The sequence below is a fragment of the Gambusia affinis genome, linkage group LG02 (assembly GCF_019740435.1).
Source record: "Gambusia affinis linkage group LG02, SWU_Gaff_1.0, whole genome shotgun sequence".
Lineage (NCBI taxonomy): Eukaryota > Metazoa > Chordata > Actinopteri > Cyprinodontiformes > Poeciliidae > Gambusia > Gambusia affinis.
The window spans coordinates 15,741,475-15,757,821 of NC_057869.1; the positions used below are offsets into that span (position 1 = coordinate 15,741,475).

General features: G+C 40.7%; 1 protein-coding gene across 3 annotated transcripts; it reads right to left on the minus strand.

The window, feature by feature from the left end:
• Positions 1-1,493: 1,493 nt before the first annotated feature.
• LOC122843798 (zinc finger protein 821) lies at positions 1,494-16,306 on the minus strand. 3 transcript variants are annotated; one of them, XM_044138849.1, is made up of 6 exons: positions 16,197-16,306; positions 7,724-7,858; positions 7,477-7,595; positions 5,859-5,957; positions 4,577-4,743; positions 1,494-3,466 (listed from the first exon to the last, which is right to left on the minus strand). In XM_044138849.1, exons 1-6 carry the CDS (start codon positions 16,198-16,200, stop codon positions 2,494-2,496), a joined length of 1,497 nt encoding a protein of 498 aa, XP_043994784.1. In that variant the 5' UTR covers positions 16,201-16,306; the 3' UTR covers positions 1,494-2,493. The 3 variants fall into 3 exon arrangements, with proteins under 3 accessions (XP_043994784.1, XP_043994774.1, XP_043994793.1); XM_044138839.1 differs by lacking the exon at positions 16,197-16,306 and adding an exon at positions 13,781-14,166; XM_044138858.1 differs by lacking the exon at positions 16,197-16,306 and having other exon boundaries at positions 7,477-7,615; positions 7,724-7,850.
• Positions 16,307-16,347: the final 41 nt, after the last annotated feature.

The following is a 16,347-nucleotide window of genomic DNA, read 5'->3' on the forward strand; positions in this document are numbered from 1 at the left end:
AATAAAAATAAAAGCAGGCATAAACTAACAGAACACAGGCTCATACTGAACAACTCTAGTACTAGTGCAGTTTCAGGGACATGCAGTGTTAACCTAACCCAAAGTGAGCGAAATCCTCCAAAGGACAAAGTGACACCCCGAGTCCGCAGTCGTCCTGCTGCTGGTTCACAGCAGACTGACGGCGTCACCTCTGAGAATACCCAGCATTCATAGGCTGAGACAAAACCTGAAGCCTTCGCTTGCAGCAGAGAACGTCACTATGGGATGGCAGTGAGATCTTGTTGCCTCAATGTGCTGAACTTTGAAAAATAAAACCGATGTGAACGTATTCTTCCCCAAACGTGATGTGATCGGTTTATGAATTAATCTTAACGTTCTGGGCTCTGAGCCCTCTCACTGAGTTGAGCTGCCTGAGAAGGCGGAGCTTCTGATTCTGAATTTCGATGAAACATTTTGAAGTTGCGTTCTGCATAGTTTCTTTGAAAAGTGAAATCGTTTTCCTTCACAAACAATAAATCTGTTGCATAGAAGTTTGATGCACGCCTAGGAAAGCCAAAGGTCCCGACCCAGATCCGCATCTCGCGCTCTCTTTAGGCAGGACGACGCTCTTCTAGGAGTGACTCAAACAGAAGCACTACTTGGAGAGACTGAAACTGCTCGTTTGACGATGACAAGTTTTGCATCTCGAGAATTCAAGAGGAGTGAAGGTAACCGCACAGCTGTAAACGACGTGGGGATGATGCAAACTTGGCCTCTAACGTAAATATGAAACAGATCATACCAGCGAAATACGGCAAACACTTTTACAAGAAAACAAAAGTATCATGTTGCATAAACATGTGCTGGAATGAGGATCAGTAATATAAAAAGACATCCTGGAAATAAACAAGCCTCAGCATTAACAAAGGGGTGGACTGCATCATGCAGGTATATCTCAATAAGCTAGATTGTTATTGAGCAATTAGTTTACGTCGGAAATTTAAGAATGAGTTATATCACGCATGTATTTTTAATTAATTTGGATAATTATGACACAAAAGATTGCTAAGTTGCTGATAACTGTATTCTAGCACAAAAATGGAAAATTGAGTGGAAGGAAAAAATGTGGGAGATAAAAAAAAAACAAAAAAAACAGCAATTATAGCCACAAACTTGAGAGAATTTAGAAATACTTTTAAAAGTTTGAGGGAGGTAGTGGATGGTCAGCAGTCCTAATGCCTGAACTGAGGTGGCATAACAGACTCACTCTGTTACGAATCCAACTCTTGAATTAGATAATTGAAATAAATTAACATTCAAACGACATCCTATTTTTTAAAATTTAGATATACCTGCAAATGATTCTCACCTCTTAAAATTTTTTTTTCTCCAGACTTATGGATGTAAAAAAAAATATATATATATATATATATATATATATATATATATATATATATATATATATATATATATATATATATATATATATATATATAAAAATGTAAGTGGTAATAACAACATAAGACACTGCAGACTCACAGAGAACGTGAATGCTACAGGAATTGCACAAAGCAGGTTGAAATTAAGCATGACTTTCTGTACACTAACATGTTTACCAATTAGCATAAAACACAAATGCATCTTCGTAGACAGAATTCAAGTAATGCGACGAAATCTGAGGTCAACAGGTAACATGTTGGGTTTTCTTTTTCCATGTAATGAGACCAAAATATATAAGAGGTAAATAATGTAATGTACAGTACAATAACAGCAGCAGAGACTGAGTTTTTAAAAAACAATAAATTACACACAGTGTTTAAAAAAAAAAAAAAAGACGACATGAATGAAGATAATGACGACAGGAATGCTTTTCAACACCGGGCATGTTCAATAGGGACAAACATTCACCAATAAATGGATGTGACCTATTAAAGTGCCATAAAGAGGAATATCAAAACTTAAAAGTGTGGGGAAACGACCTGCGTCTTCTGTAGTATTGTATAGTGTGTGTAGCTTTGGAAGCTTGGAGCTGGTAAGCCACAGGACAGAGAGCGACCGTCCACGGCGCCGGATGAGGTAGTAGTTTGGACATGAATGTTCCACGGTAGCAGCTAGAAAACAGAGAGAGGAGCAGCTACCGGAGTCTGAGTTACTGGGCTGGGAGGACCAGGGAGGGAGGGTCTGCAGCTACAGGGTCCACACTCCCCTCACTGAGGATCCATGTGCAAATGATTCTTTTTTTGTTTCGTTTTGTTTTTCAGTTGAAGCAAGAATAACTGCTCCCACCAGAATGTACTATTACCGCTGAGAGTCCACTGAAACACGGATAAATCTCTTTACAGCATGCTCTTAGAATAAGAAACATTCTCAACCCTGTTTCCAAGGTTTTATAGACTGTAATAAATTAGAAATTGAAGAAGTTTGCATGAATACAGAGGAAATCGGGGAATGGGGGAGAGTAGGACAGGAACCTGACGGAACAGGCTGGGGGAGTTTTTATAGGATCCACAGGTATCATGGCAGCTTCATGAAGAGACCATTATCTATGGAAGGAACCGGCATGGGACAGGGGAACTGAAAGAGACTCATGTCCGCTGTGAGAGCGGCCATCGCGGCGGGATCGTGCTCGATCTGCGTCCTGAGGGCGGGGTCGATCTTCTCCAGCCGCCGCTTGATCCGCTTGGCCTCCCTCTCGCGGATCAGCCGGGCCTGCCTCTTCTCCGGAGTCTCGTTGGCCCTCTTTAGCCGCATGGCCTCCCGGTCTCTCTGCAGCCGCCGCGCCCTCTGCTCCTCCGTCTCCTGCATCCTCTGCATGCGCTTGGCCTCGCGGTCTCGCAGCCGCCTCAGCTCCTTCTCCTCGTCTGTCTCGCAGGCGCGCTTGTTCTTCTTCGCGGTGCGTTCGCGTTCCAAACGCTGCAGGCGAGCCTCCAGGGGCTCGTTCTTGCGACGCAAGGCCCACTTCCGCATCGGAGACTGCGCCTCCACCAGCTGCTGGTAGGCCACGCAGCTGTTGCACACCAGCAGGACTCCGGCGGGGTAGACGGGCATCGGGCTCATGATGTCGGGAATGGGAGGAAGGGCTGAAGAGGAGGAGTTGAGGGCGTCAGGGATGGACGCGAGCGACGGACCTTCGGACAGGAGCCCATCGGGCAGCGAAGGAAAGGTGGGTCCTTGATCGGACCCTGAGCACTGTCCACAACCTGGGCTTAACGCGTGGCACGGCCGTGGTCCTTGACACTGGTTTGGGATGTGGCTGGAGGCTTGGCAGGAGCGATGGACCTGACAGAGGGTGGGTGTCGGATCGGGAGCCTGGCAGGGAGGCGGGCCCTGACAGGAACTGGGACTGGGACCCGCTCCGTGGCAGGAGTGCGTGCTGGAGCCCGGGCTGCTCATGGGGCTGCTGGAGAGGGACTGGGACATGGAGCAGGAGTCCCGTCCACCAGTAACGTCCACCCTGCTTGTGTCGAGGACATCTTTTAGCTTTTCCCTGCAATAAGACAGAAGGTTAGCTGAAACAAGGCCTTGACTTTTGATCTCTGAGATGATTCTTGGGCTACGCTCACAAAGCAAGTCTTGATGATTTCAAGGAATATTTTTTGGCTCTTGTGGCCTTTTGTCCACAGTAGCTTGACAGGAAGTTGGATTATGAGAGAGCCACGCCGGATCTACGATTTTTTGCTGAGGTCTGGTTTGTTTTGCGTGGTCGTTCATAGCTGACCAGCCTTATCCATGTGTTTTAAACGTTTGTCTTCAGCCGTTTCTCAAAAGTTTCTTCACTGACTCGCAGGTTAAACTACTGCACTGCAACTGTGGATTTAATTTCTACTGCATATTGTTCTGTTTTCATTATGCTTTGTGATATTTTAATGGCAAAACGTCTCTTTAGATCGCAGACGCTGCAAATCCCTGACATGCACAGGGATCCATAATGATTAACAATGAAACTGCAGAGTTACTGCGTTGACATGTTTTACAAATGACAGACGATCTGAAGAGAGTAGAACTGATTTTACAGAAAAGTCTGGTAGTTTTAAATTGCTCATATATTTCGTAACTTTTCTGCCTTGAGCTTTATAATTTATCCCTCCCTCTGTTCCCGCTGTGTATTCTGACCTTGAAGGGGCTGTTTAAACGGAAAAGAGAAAAAGAAAAAAAAGCTAATGGCAGTTGCTAAGCAACGTTCAAGTTTATTTCCTATGGATCTGTCATTGCAGGACTAAATGTATTCATCCCTCATGTTATACAGTCTGGTTCATCTCTCACTGGGAAACCACTTCTTTATTTATTCTGATGTGCTCAGCTCGAGACACATCACCTAAACGTCATTAAGCTTTAGGGAACTTTTTGGTCTGCCATGTTTTATTTCTTCATCACATCCTTGCCTGGTAAGAATTTGACCATCAATAGGAAGAGTAAAAATGCTGCTTTGGCATACAGCTTATATATGTGTTTTTTTGTTGTTGTTGTTCTTTTTTTTTAAAGTGTGCTATTCTAGTAATAAAATCCCATGGCATTCAATACAACAGACATCAAGTTCCTTGCAAACTTGTGCATAGAAGAGCCGAGCAGCAGCAGCAGCAGCAGATCTGGGATGAACCTGTTAAAGTTGTTGGTGTCTGTGAAGCGTGCGCCACAGACGGCGCAGTTGGAGAGGCGGTCCTCAGAGTGGATGAGAAGATGCCGTCCAAGCGAGCCAGGAGAACTCAGGGCTCGCCCACACACTGGACACACGTAGCTCTTGGTGTTGCTCATCATGCTTGTATGCTGGGAAAGGCAGCGGAGAAAGATAAACATATAAACCTACCGTGATGAACTGTAAAAGGCGGTTGTTGTTTTTTTTCATCTATTATAAATTTAGAAAGAGGAAAGATGGATAAAATGTATCATCAGGATTGGATTAAAAAGTGTCAATTGTGAAAGGCAGTAGTTTTTAAAACCATGTTTAACTCCACAATTAATGTTATAAACCTGTAACAGATTGTTTTATGTAATATTTACTCATTGAGTGAAAGTGATAAATTCTGATGAAGAGTTCCAGTTTTCTTTGACCAGCTGATTCTGTGCATCTGTGATTTAAGTTGAGTCTGACATATAAAATTAAGGAAAAGATCATAAGATGTTAATTCATTAAATCAAATTTTTATTGAGATTTTTTTGAATGGAAGAAGTCTGAGTTTTCATATCATTGTTTTGTGTTTCTCTTGAAAAGCTCCTCGCCGTTTGTATTCATCAAACTTGTGTGCCTCATTTTCTTCCCGAATGTTTAATGTTGAAAACTAAATAGAAATGTTTTTGAGAATTAAAATGAAAGAAGCGCATTGAAGTTTCTGAAATTGGTTGATGTGTTTATGCACTGAAAAGGAAGAAATTAATAAATGTGAACCATTTAATAGTTCTTTCAGCTAACAAGATGGAATTGATGTCTGGGAGAGCCATCTGTGTTTTGGTTATAACAACACCATAAAATATCGTTACTATTCAACTACTTTATGTTTACTTTAATGTAGATATAACTGTGCTCACATATAACAGTATTTTGACATTTGTCACTTCAAATCAAAACTTAGTGTTACATAAACAACTGGATTACAGGAGAATCTAAATACGTATTTGTACTCACCAAAAAACAGAAAAGCTGCAGTTTTAGAATTTGCTCTGCATTTTTCTCGACATGACATTGACCTGAATCATGTGCAACGTTCGGATTTACTACCTCCAACAAGCTGTTTTTGTTAAAACAGACTCTAAATGTTGGACGGCGCAGCTGCTAATTGACCAGTACGCACTAATTGAGACAAAAAAAAATGCAAGATGCTGCAACGGTTTCCAAAGTCGTCCGTGTTTTTATAGTTGGAAAAAAAAAAAAATGCAGTTCTCACCTGGTAGACATGTGAAATGAGTCTCTCAGGGCTGCTGAAATCCAGCGTGCACAGAGGACAGACGAAGCTGTTGCTGTGGTCAGCTCCCTCGTCACTCTCCTGAGGAAAATAAAAGCACATTTTTAGAGTAGATTTATTCACGCAAAGCTGTAAGGTGTGGTGGGTGGGCGGTAAAAGAGAATCCACATAAAAAAAACCTTATGTGCTTCGGGTGTGCGATGAAGCTCACCCTTTAATGATTTAAATGAAGGCATTGTTTGTATCAAGTTTAACGTCAGCCTGCGTGGAAGCTATTTCTAACTGTAAGTGTAGGATGATGTGTTGAGTGTATGACTGTGCAAAAGTCAGTGAGTCATTATTGGTCATGTGACGCTGTCAGAGATGTAACTCATGCACAAGTTGAAATGTAGAGCACTTGGAAACAGAAGGTACCTCCACAAACCGTATTGGCAGAAAGCAGAGCTTTCACACCTCGAACTGCTCAAAGACTTCAAAAAAAAAAAAAAGGTCTGCCAACAAATTAGCTTATTTGATCCATGTAATTCTGATGCATTTTACAGGCATGTATTGCCATTTTATAACAGAATCAAGTAATTACACTACCTGAGAATGAGATTAAAGTTCAGCTAATACTTTGTGTACGAAAACCACAACAAAGTGTAAGGTGTTGGGTTTCCACTTGTTCAACAACCATTCGTTCTGAAAGCACACACTGCCTGGCGATTGGTCATCTGTAGGGTCTAAGAGTGAGCTTTTTACAAACAATGGGAAATAAAGAATGAATATATGTAAAAGCGCCTCATGTCCACAGTTAAGTACAGTGGAGGATCTGTAATGCTGTGGGTTTGTTTTTTGCCCATAAGCTGTGGAAATAATTTTAGAGAGCATTGAAATCAGAATCCAGTGGGCTCTTTCATAAAAATAGTGATCCAACATCTACAGCCTAATTAACACAGAAATAGATTATCAAATACAAAATTAACCTTCTTCCATAACCATCTCACCTCTACACCTGAATCCAAGAGTTGTGCAACATATATAGTGATATGTTACTTGAAGTTTTGCTGGCTAATTTATTCCTGGAGTCATGAGTTCACTAGAAGTGAAACTGATAGAAGATAACCAAGAAGACAGATTGTGCAAATAGGAATGGTTGAAGATCCAACTGTCTGTAATTTATTATTTTTTAAATCAATTGAGTTTATGCTACAGGAGTAAAGTAAAAGGATTCAATAAAAGAGCTTTCATGAATCTTTTCCAGTGTGCAAATACATCTGCTCATATCTGTAAATATTTATATAAAGAAAGCTTTTGTCAAGTGCATAAAATAATACATAAAAGAAAAGCTTCCCCTGTCAGGTTTAAGACTTTCACAGATTCTTAAACTACATCGTTTAAGAACGATGTAGTTTTGAGCTATTTGTTCAAACCAAATAGCTCAAAATGACAGTGGTGTTCTAGACGGAGACACTGGGCAGATTCTATCATTCTCTGAGCTCTGTGAGGTTTGGTTTGAACGCTCCCCCGCCCTCTGACATGTGGCAAAACCCAAAATGAGGAATAATCTGTAACAAAACCGTCACGACAATAGAGGCCAGCCAACATGCCGCCGACTCACCACTTTGACACCCGCCCCTTGAAGGCGGCACTGCGCTCGGTTGGCAGTCATGTGGTCGTCAGCAGAGGCGTTGGAGGACGAGTCTTCGCCGTGGTTGTCAGGGTCGCTATCGCTGTCTTCTATGGAGGCAAACACAGCCCTATCAATACAGACAGACAACAGAGCACAGAGCAGGGCTTATTCTCACTCACACCCCTCAGTCCGAGGACGTTCCCGCAGAGTTCGCCCGGCCCACATCGGCCCGTACCTGTGAGGCTATCCTGTCCTTGGACTTCCTGCGAGTTGTTGTTGTTGCAGCTTTCGCCGTCCTCGGTGAATTCATCCCTGCCGTCCATGTTAATGGTGTGCTGGAGTCCAGATAAGCCCAAAGTGTGGAATGGCCCTGGGAAATTAGAACAGCAGAAATTTGGTGAGGTTCAAGTGCGGTATTGCAAATTGTTATGCTCAGATTTTCTAGTAGCTATTCTCTTGTCGATTTCTGCTATTTTTTCCCGCACATAATGAAAGCTGAACTTAAATGAAAAGCTATCAGCGATCTCAATCATCCCCTTTATTGTGCAGGTGAGACAAAGACATGCAGCAGAAAACGGATGCCATTTTACTAATTTGCAGGTTTTTATAAATTTGTATTGCTTAAATTTTTAAACAAAGTCTCTTGATCACAGTTCAGAATTTTGAAGGTCATTTTCAGTGAGCTCACCAAAAACCATACAGTCAGACACCAGGTGTATGTACACACTGACATCACTGCAATGATTATGTCATATCCTCAACAGACGTTTACAACCTAAACAACTCATTAAACCCACATTTATAGAGCTTCTATCAGTAGACAGTAAAATCCTGTTTTCTATCTTCAAACTGTTGGAAACAGGAGTATTTTTCTTTTCAGACAAACAAAAAAGCAACCCACACAATAAAGAATGAACCTTTACCATAGAATACATGGGCTCCTAAGCATACCTGGGATTATAATGCTGCCTTTGAGTTATTGTTACAAGATGAAAACCTATAAATGAACTTTAAATGCTTACAAGGCAGAGATGATTTTAGCAGGAAAAGTAACATTTCCTGGTAAAATGTAACAAACTTCTTTTTGTTACCTGATAGGATTTTGACTTGGTGGTAGACTCAGTTTTTGAATTTACGAATTAGATCTCATTGTATACCAGTCCCAAGCTTTTCATTGTAGTGTCTGAACTGCCTTAAATGCTTCTTCACCTTTTCACGTTAATGTAAATGGAAGTATTCAACCACAGACTGTTGTTTTGTGATGTCACCTCTATAATGTAAGTTTTCTTTATTAATTCATTTACCTATTGCCTTTCACAACTATAGCCATAAAGGACAGTACAATGCAGAAAAAGTTAAATTATAATTCGCATAACTCAAGTAAAAAGATCTACAATTTAATCTTTACATAAAAGATTGATAAAAGCAGAATATTTTCAACAGGTCCACAGTCGGCGAATTAAAACTCCAAAGGAAAGATTTTCCACAGCTTTGGAGCCACAGAGATTTGTGGCTGCTGCGTTGTGAATGGTTTGGAGGCGTGAAACCGACGATCTGTCCAGCCCAGTAAACAAGGCATTACAGTAATCCAGGCATGAGATGGAGAAAGCTTTCTTCAGATCTGCAGGGTACACCAGATGTTTGAGTTCTGAAATGTTCCTTAAATGCCATGAACAGGAACAAGAAGTAGATTAAATATGTGAGTAAATGCCGAGAGCATTGACAAATATCTCGTACGCTGAACCTGGCTGCTAAACAAAAGACTCTCTGGTTGCTCTTTCAAAGCTGGATCTCTGCCTTGTTAGCATTTAAGACAAGAAAATTGCAATACTCAACATGTGGAGGAGCTCAAACGAGAATCCAGTGGGCGAGAAATATAACTGAGATTAGTCATGTAGATGTGAAGAATTATAAAAAACTCGGAGTAATCCCAGTAAATGGAAGTAAGTAAAAACATAATGTCAATGTACCCAACACTGAACCTTGAGGAACGCCACAGGTTATAAAGTGGAAAACTAATCTGTCCTCATGAAGGATACCTTATTAAGACAGATACAAATAAAAACAATCTATGCAGAGACAGAGATGATAAGCAAAACTTTCAGCTAAATTTAGTAAAATGTTTCAGAATAACATAATTTGTTTAAAAGTTTGGCTTCGGAACATTTCCCTATTGGAGTAAGTAACAACTAATTCTATTTAACAAAAGGTTGACTTTAATAAAACATTGCACAGCAATGGAAAAAGATGTCACTGTTTTTTAATTGACTCGAGATGCAGAGAAATTTCTTATTAGTTTAAAAGTATAAACACTACATAAAGTCGGCGAGGTGAGGCCACTCATATTTATGCATCAACATTAAGTTCATTAACATCCCAACCCCCCCACTGTTCTTACACACCAATGCATACTGGCTGCTCCTACAGCAATGCTGCAGTCCCTCAGGAGCAGCAGCCTCTCTTCCTGCTTTCTGCCGAGCTACAAACTGTGTTTCTCCACGTCTCTCTCCACACCACCCACACGCCGAACAGCCTGGCTCGCCCTCTGTCTTCCCCGCTTAAATGTAGCGAGTACTTCCATATCCATACCATCGCCTCTGAGGGGGGTGGAAGCAGCTCTGCAATGGTAGCCCATATGTCTCCGCTCTGTGGATGTACTTTTAGTTGCGAGGTTTGGTAAAACTCCTCCACTTTTTCTATTCTTACACTTGACCCCGCAAAAGCTGAATTTGACTCCAAGCATTCGCCTCATTAGAGGTGTTGCCGAGAGTTCCTCTTGAACTCTGAAATAAGATGAGATTTTACTTTGGAGTGCAGTAACTCGGATCAGAGGTGGGAGAGATAGGCTCCAACTTTGGCTACCTGACACCGACAAAACCACGCCCCTCATCACAGTCCGTTACTTGCACTTTGCCTCTCAGTGTGTCCAAATGTGAAGCTGAATCTTCAGGTTATTTTTCTATCGTCTGGCTTCTTTTACTTGGCTTGCAGATGCAGCTTGGGCCCTTCCCCAAATGAGCCTGAGCTTTCATTAGGAGTGGCACAGTGGGTCCGGGTATTGAACTACTACAGCGAGCTGGCTTCTCGGCACATGGCCAATGATTGATGTGTGAGAAATACCCATCCCCCCTCCCACCCCATTGCCAGAGCTCTGTCTGTACATCTGTCTCTCCTTGCTCCCTCCCTCCCTCCCCCAGTCTCTGTGCCACTGTGATGTTATCTCCGAGTCTGTGTGTCTGTAGGCAGGAGGTGACGCAGTGTCTGACTGAATCCAGACAAAGAGACAAACTCATCAGTCAACAGACACACAGAAGAGAGAGAGAAAGGGGAGTGGGTGGTGGTGGCGGCAATGGTGGGGTCAGGGTGGTGGAGGGCTAGCGTGCTAAACAAAACAGACAAAAGACAGAATGCCAAAACTCTACTCAAACACCAAGCAATAGGGGTCTTTTTATTTGTTATACAAAAGCCCCTCCTTCAGCTCTCCAGCCGCCGTCTCCTCGAAAACACACACATGAAGTCGCACAAGCCAGTGTCTGAATGTGCAGGAAGTGCTGGGGCCCTGTCTTCCATCCACACACAGACAGGAGGGGAACAAGGATGCTGGGCCAGACATCTGATCAGTTCTCATCTGCTGACCCAATATCACACAAAAGATGAAGTGATAAAACCCATCTAATGAAGAGGACCACTGTCTGGCTACTTAGGTGCCTGAAGTTAAGGTGAAATGTCCCTCATTAACATGAGAAAAAACAAGAACATACAAGATATTAAGTATTGATAATTAAAGATTATAGACTGCATTCCCATACAGACTGCAGAGGTTTTTTTGCACCTGTTGGAGGGAATGGAGCATTTTTTTTCTTGCACAAAATTTTTAATTTTACTACTTTATGTTTGTATATTTCAGGATTTTACAATCTGTCACTTTGTATTTTTACCTTATTGTTGTTTCTAATGTGCTTATCCATGACTATTACTCTACTGTTGTTACACTGAAATGTTCTTACTAAAAAGGGAAATATAGGAATGATCTTATCTAGTGAAAAACAAGTTCAAATACTTCTCAGAACTTTAGAATATTAAAAAATGATCAGAGTTGACATAGTGAATCATGCTAAGCATTAAACAACAATATCTTCATATTTAACAGTAAACAAACTAAAAGACTTAATTCAGTTAATTTCACTGCAGTATTTCTGGATTGTAATGTTCATCAGATTAAAGAACAAAGACATTTGCATGCAACATACTCTTGAATCATACTAAGGAACTCCCTTTCTGTGTGTGGGCAAGCATATACATAAAAATGTGTGTGTGTGTGTGTGTCTGGCTGCCTGTCTCCTTGCTGTCTAGTCTGTCAGTCAGTCTGACTGCGTTAACCTCTCAGCTCTGAGCAGCTCTCTGCAGGCCATTTAGACTTCACAGGAAAAGACAGGTGAAGCAGCCAAACCACAGGAGGGCTGAACTACAAAACTCACCACAGCTGAAGTCTGTCGATGACGATGGAGATTGTAGTTAAATGTATTCAAACAGAACATAGAAAGTTCCCTCTTCAACGCCAACTTGCTTTTGGCCATCCTTTCGGTTTCTAGCTCTGATTTTGGCGTTCAGTAACAATATATGGACTGTTGAGCTTTTCAGGGATTACTGCAGGTGCAAAAGTAAGATGCATTTCTACAGTTTAACCAAACTATATTTAGAAAGGTGAGCTGTGCAGGTCCTGACTTCAGTAGATTACACAGGGCAATCTTCTTCTTTGGTGGGAGTAACTTCTTTAAGATATCTGCAGGCCGACAAACCAGGAGATCCTGGCTGGAGGACAGAAGTAATGGATGGACAAGGACACCAACTGGATGTGAACACAAACCAACTTTCACCAATTATTGATAGCTTACTCATTAATTGACATTTTCTCTTTAAAAATCCATCACTACGCTTTAAAGTTTAAAACGGACCCAGAAGCTACTCCAAGTCATATTTCTGTACTGACTGTAGCTTCTGTCTTATTAATTAAAAAGGGAAAATATAAAGATTATTATTTATGTGGAACAGATTAGTAAAAACACTGCTGTAATGTTTCACGGTGAATATTTTTGATAAACATATGTACTCTTGGCTCTCTTTTCTTAAATCTCACAAAACCACCCCCAATCTTCCCAAGATGTAAGATCTTGATCAACAGGATCTATATTAGGTGTGGACGTCCCTGCAAGAGGCTGAATATATTACTGACAAGCAGTTAAGATGCATATTCCTGAAATCTTATAGCCTGTCAAATATTCCACTGAAGCAGTCGTTTGAAATTGCCATATTGACACAAATAATGCAATGAGAACTGTGATTGAATATATTGTGGCAGCTTCAGCGTCTAACAGAGATTGTGTGCAAAGAGAGTGACATTTTGTAGAAATTTTATAAACACACACAGCTGTGTGTTTATTACTGGAAATTGCTTTCCAGTAATTTTATATTCATTTGAAGGGTTTAGATGAAAACAAAACATGCATACACACTGGCAGGGTAAAAGCATCATACAGGGATTCCATATATTTGCATTTTACTAATGTATCGGCTTTAAAAAGCAATGCTTATAAAATAATCCTGCAACACTAACAAAAAAAAAAAAAAAAACTGAAGGGGAAGCCACCTGCAGGAAAGTGTGCTCAGCTCAAGTTTCCTTTATGTTATGGCTCTGATTGCTCCTAGGTATTAACTCAGCAGTTATTATCTTATGACTAACAAAAACAGTTGCACATTTAAACATGGAAAAGAAATGAAGTAGTTGTGGTTACCTGGTGTGTTTTTAATCAATAAACAGAAATAATGATAAAAATGATGAGAAGAGATCAGAGGATATGAAAGCGTCCAATTTAGGTTATGCTACTTAGAAAGAAAACATATCATACTTTAATCAAGGAGCCTAAATACTTTCCATGTATAATTTTGCATATTACACATTTAATTTTGACAATTGAGTTTTCAAGTTCAATTTGGCACAACTTTAGATTTCATATGTGACATTGATAAGGTTGTCTTTAGATCATTGCGAAGTAATATGGAGTAGAAAGTACATCCAATAATTAGGATGCCAACCCAAACATTTATGAACTGTGTCATATTTAAATGCCAGCAAATTGTAAAAAGACTTTTTTAATGAACTGACTGCGATCATACAGCATAAACAAAGGCAAGTGAAACACTTCACACAGGAATTATAGTTTTGTCAGAGAGGATCAGACTATGTGAAAAAGAAACTCTTGAAACAGTAAAATGTAAAACCTGCGATACCTACAGTCAACTTTGAAGGGGTTGGTCTGTTTTCGTCTGGACATAGTATCCCCCTCTCACCGGAGGGGGGTTAAAGGTCTCCCCGAACCACTTAAGGTTTCCCCTGCAGTCCAGATGAACTCCGAACCGAGCCGATGGACCCAATTACCGGACAAACTCTCTCCAAATCACCCGCTCCATCGGAAGAAACGTAAGCGCTACCGTAGGTGTAAACAAGGAGAAATCCAATTGTGTGTCACATTCTTCCAGATTTAGTTTGAAAAATGTTCCCTTCCAGGCGCTGAGAGGGGTTTAAAAATGATGTCCAAGCCCGACGACAGACATACAGACAGACGGACGGCGAGCAAACCAGAGCCGCTCCGACCCAGAGCCGCTGGCAGCTCGCAGGAGCGAAGCGCGAGCTCAGCTGATCCCGTATGTAAAATATCTGAACGCGCGCCGAACTGCATCATGGGACATGTAGTCATGACGGGCAAAGAGCGTTAAAGCTGAGGATTTGATTACGTATAAGACAGGAGGACAAACGGAAGTGTAGAGAAACATCAAGACCCTTTTCAAATGAGTCATATTAAAAATTCAACATAAAAACAACTCTATATTGTTTTCATGACTTTTTAATTTTGCGTTTTTATCATGCAAAGCACTTTGAACTGCCTTTTTGCTGGAATGTGCTATACAAGTATTGATTGAATTACTGTACACAGTAAATTACAAATAAAATCAATATTATGTAACTATACAAGCATTGTTATCCAGATTGTACTTATTGATTCCAATAAATATTACTGTTTTCTTTAAATACAATTTTAAAAATTGTCAAGAGGTAATGATAGCACAATTTTCTTGAATCATGTTTAATAAGTAAACAGGACCAAAGATGACATTGCCACTTGATGACGGAATAACACACGGACAGTAACACTAGGCAGATCTCTGGTGCATTCTGTCAAAGACTTGAATAAATAAAATAAATAACTAATTCAATAATTAACATTTGAATAAGATAACATATTTTCTGTGCCATCCATCCATTTTCTGTTCACCCTTGTCCCTAATGGGGTCGGAAGGGTTGCTGGTGCCCATCTCCAGCTACGTTCCGGCGCCAGTCTGTCGCAGGGCAACACAGAGACATACAGGACAAACAACCATGCACACACACACTCACACCTAGGGAGAACTTAGAGAGACCAATTAACCTGACAGTCGTGTTTTTGGACTGTGGGAGGAAGCCGGAGAACCCGGAGAGAACCCACCATGCACAGGGAGAACATGCAAACTCCATGCAGAAAGACCCCGGGCCAGGAATCGAACCCAGGACCTTCTTGCTGCAAGGCAACAGCTCTACCAACTGCGCCACTGTGCAATAAAATAAGTAAAAGTGTTATAATTTCCCAATCTTAATACAAAAATTTATTTATAATTAAAATTATTAATTAATGAGGTCATTTGATATGCAGAAAAACATGTTAGCACTCCCTAGTGGACAAAATATGCAATTTACGCAGCGAATCATTGCATGGCTTGCAAAGAAAAACTATTTATATCGACTCTTTTTACAATGCAGCTTCTTTTTATTCTCTTTATTTTTTTTAAACCATTACTAGTATTTTTCAGCATTAATTTAATCTTTATTTAAACCCCATCATCTTGATGGATAAACACTCAGAGATAATGAACCCAAAGTTTTGGGTTTAACATTTTCACCGGTATGTTCAACGGTGAAAATGTGTCCTTATAGATGTGGTCACGTGAAAACTCAAATGCAAAACATTAATTGATCATCCATTAATTGAAGAACTGACTGTTTAAAATAAAGAACGATCGTCATTTGCAAATATACCAAAGGGTACTAAGATTTCACAAAATAAAAAACTTCCAACATTGTTCTGTTTACAAACACTGATTGTATCTTTACATCTGATCTGCAATTGTTAAAATACCGAATAAACTTTCATAGACCATAAAGCCAGAAGGACAATTTCCTGGATAGCTCAGTAACAACACTGGGTGGTGCTACATACCAATGTCATAGCAGCGCATGTAGTCGTCATCACTGAATGCCACGAGTAAACTGACCGCAGCACGACACTGACACGGTTAAAAATGTACCCATCCGCAAGTTTAGGCGAAAATATGCCATCTCAACAAAACAAGCTCACCACACCGTGAAATGTGTGAATTTCCTTACAAGCAATAGCCGAATCATCTCCACTCATAGTTTATAGTGACGTCAAATCCAAACCAGAAACAGATTGGCGACGGCTAGCTGGCTAACAAGCCGAATGTTAGCCCTTTATATCAATGCAACAACGATGGAACCTATCAAGCTCACAGAGAACAAAGTAAATAAGAAAAATATTCTATGAATAAGAACCCAAACGCATTTATCATGGCAATAAATAAAAAAACAGAACTATTACCCATGGCGTTCAGTGAACACTGGCATATCAGGTGAGAGTCTCGCTCAGAGGCAGATTGTGATGGGCTCCTCTGGTCCAAGCTAACGTTACTGTATGCTTTAACTTGGGACGAGCGTTGAATGTGGCAAGCCGTTATAGTACTTAATGAAAA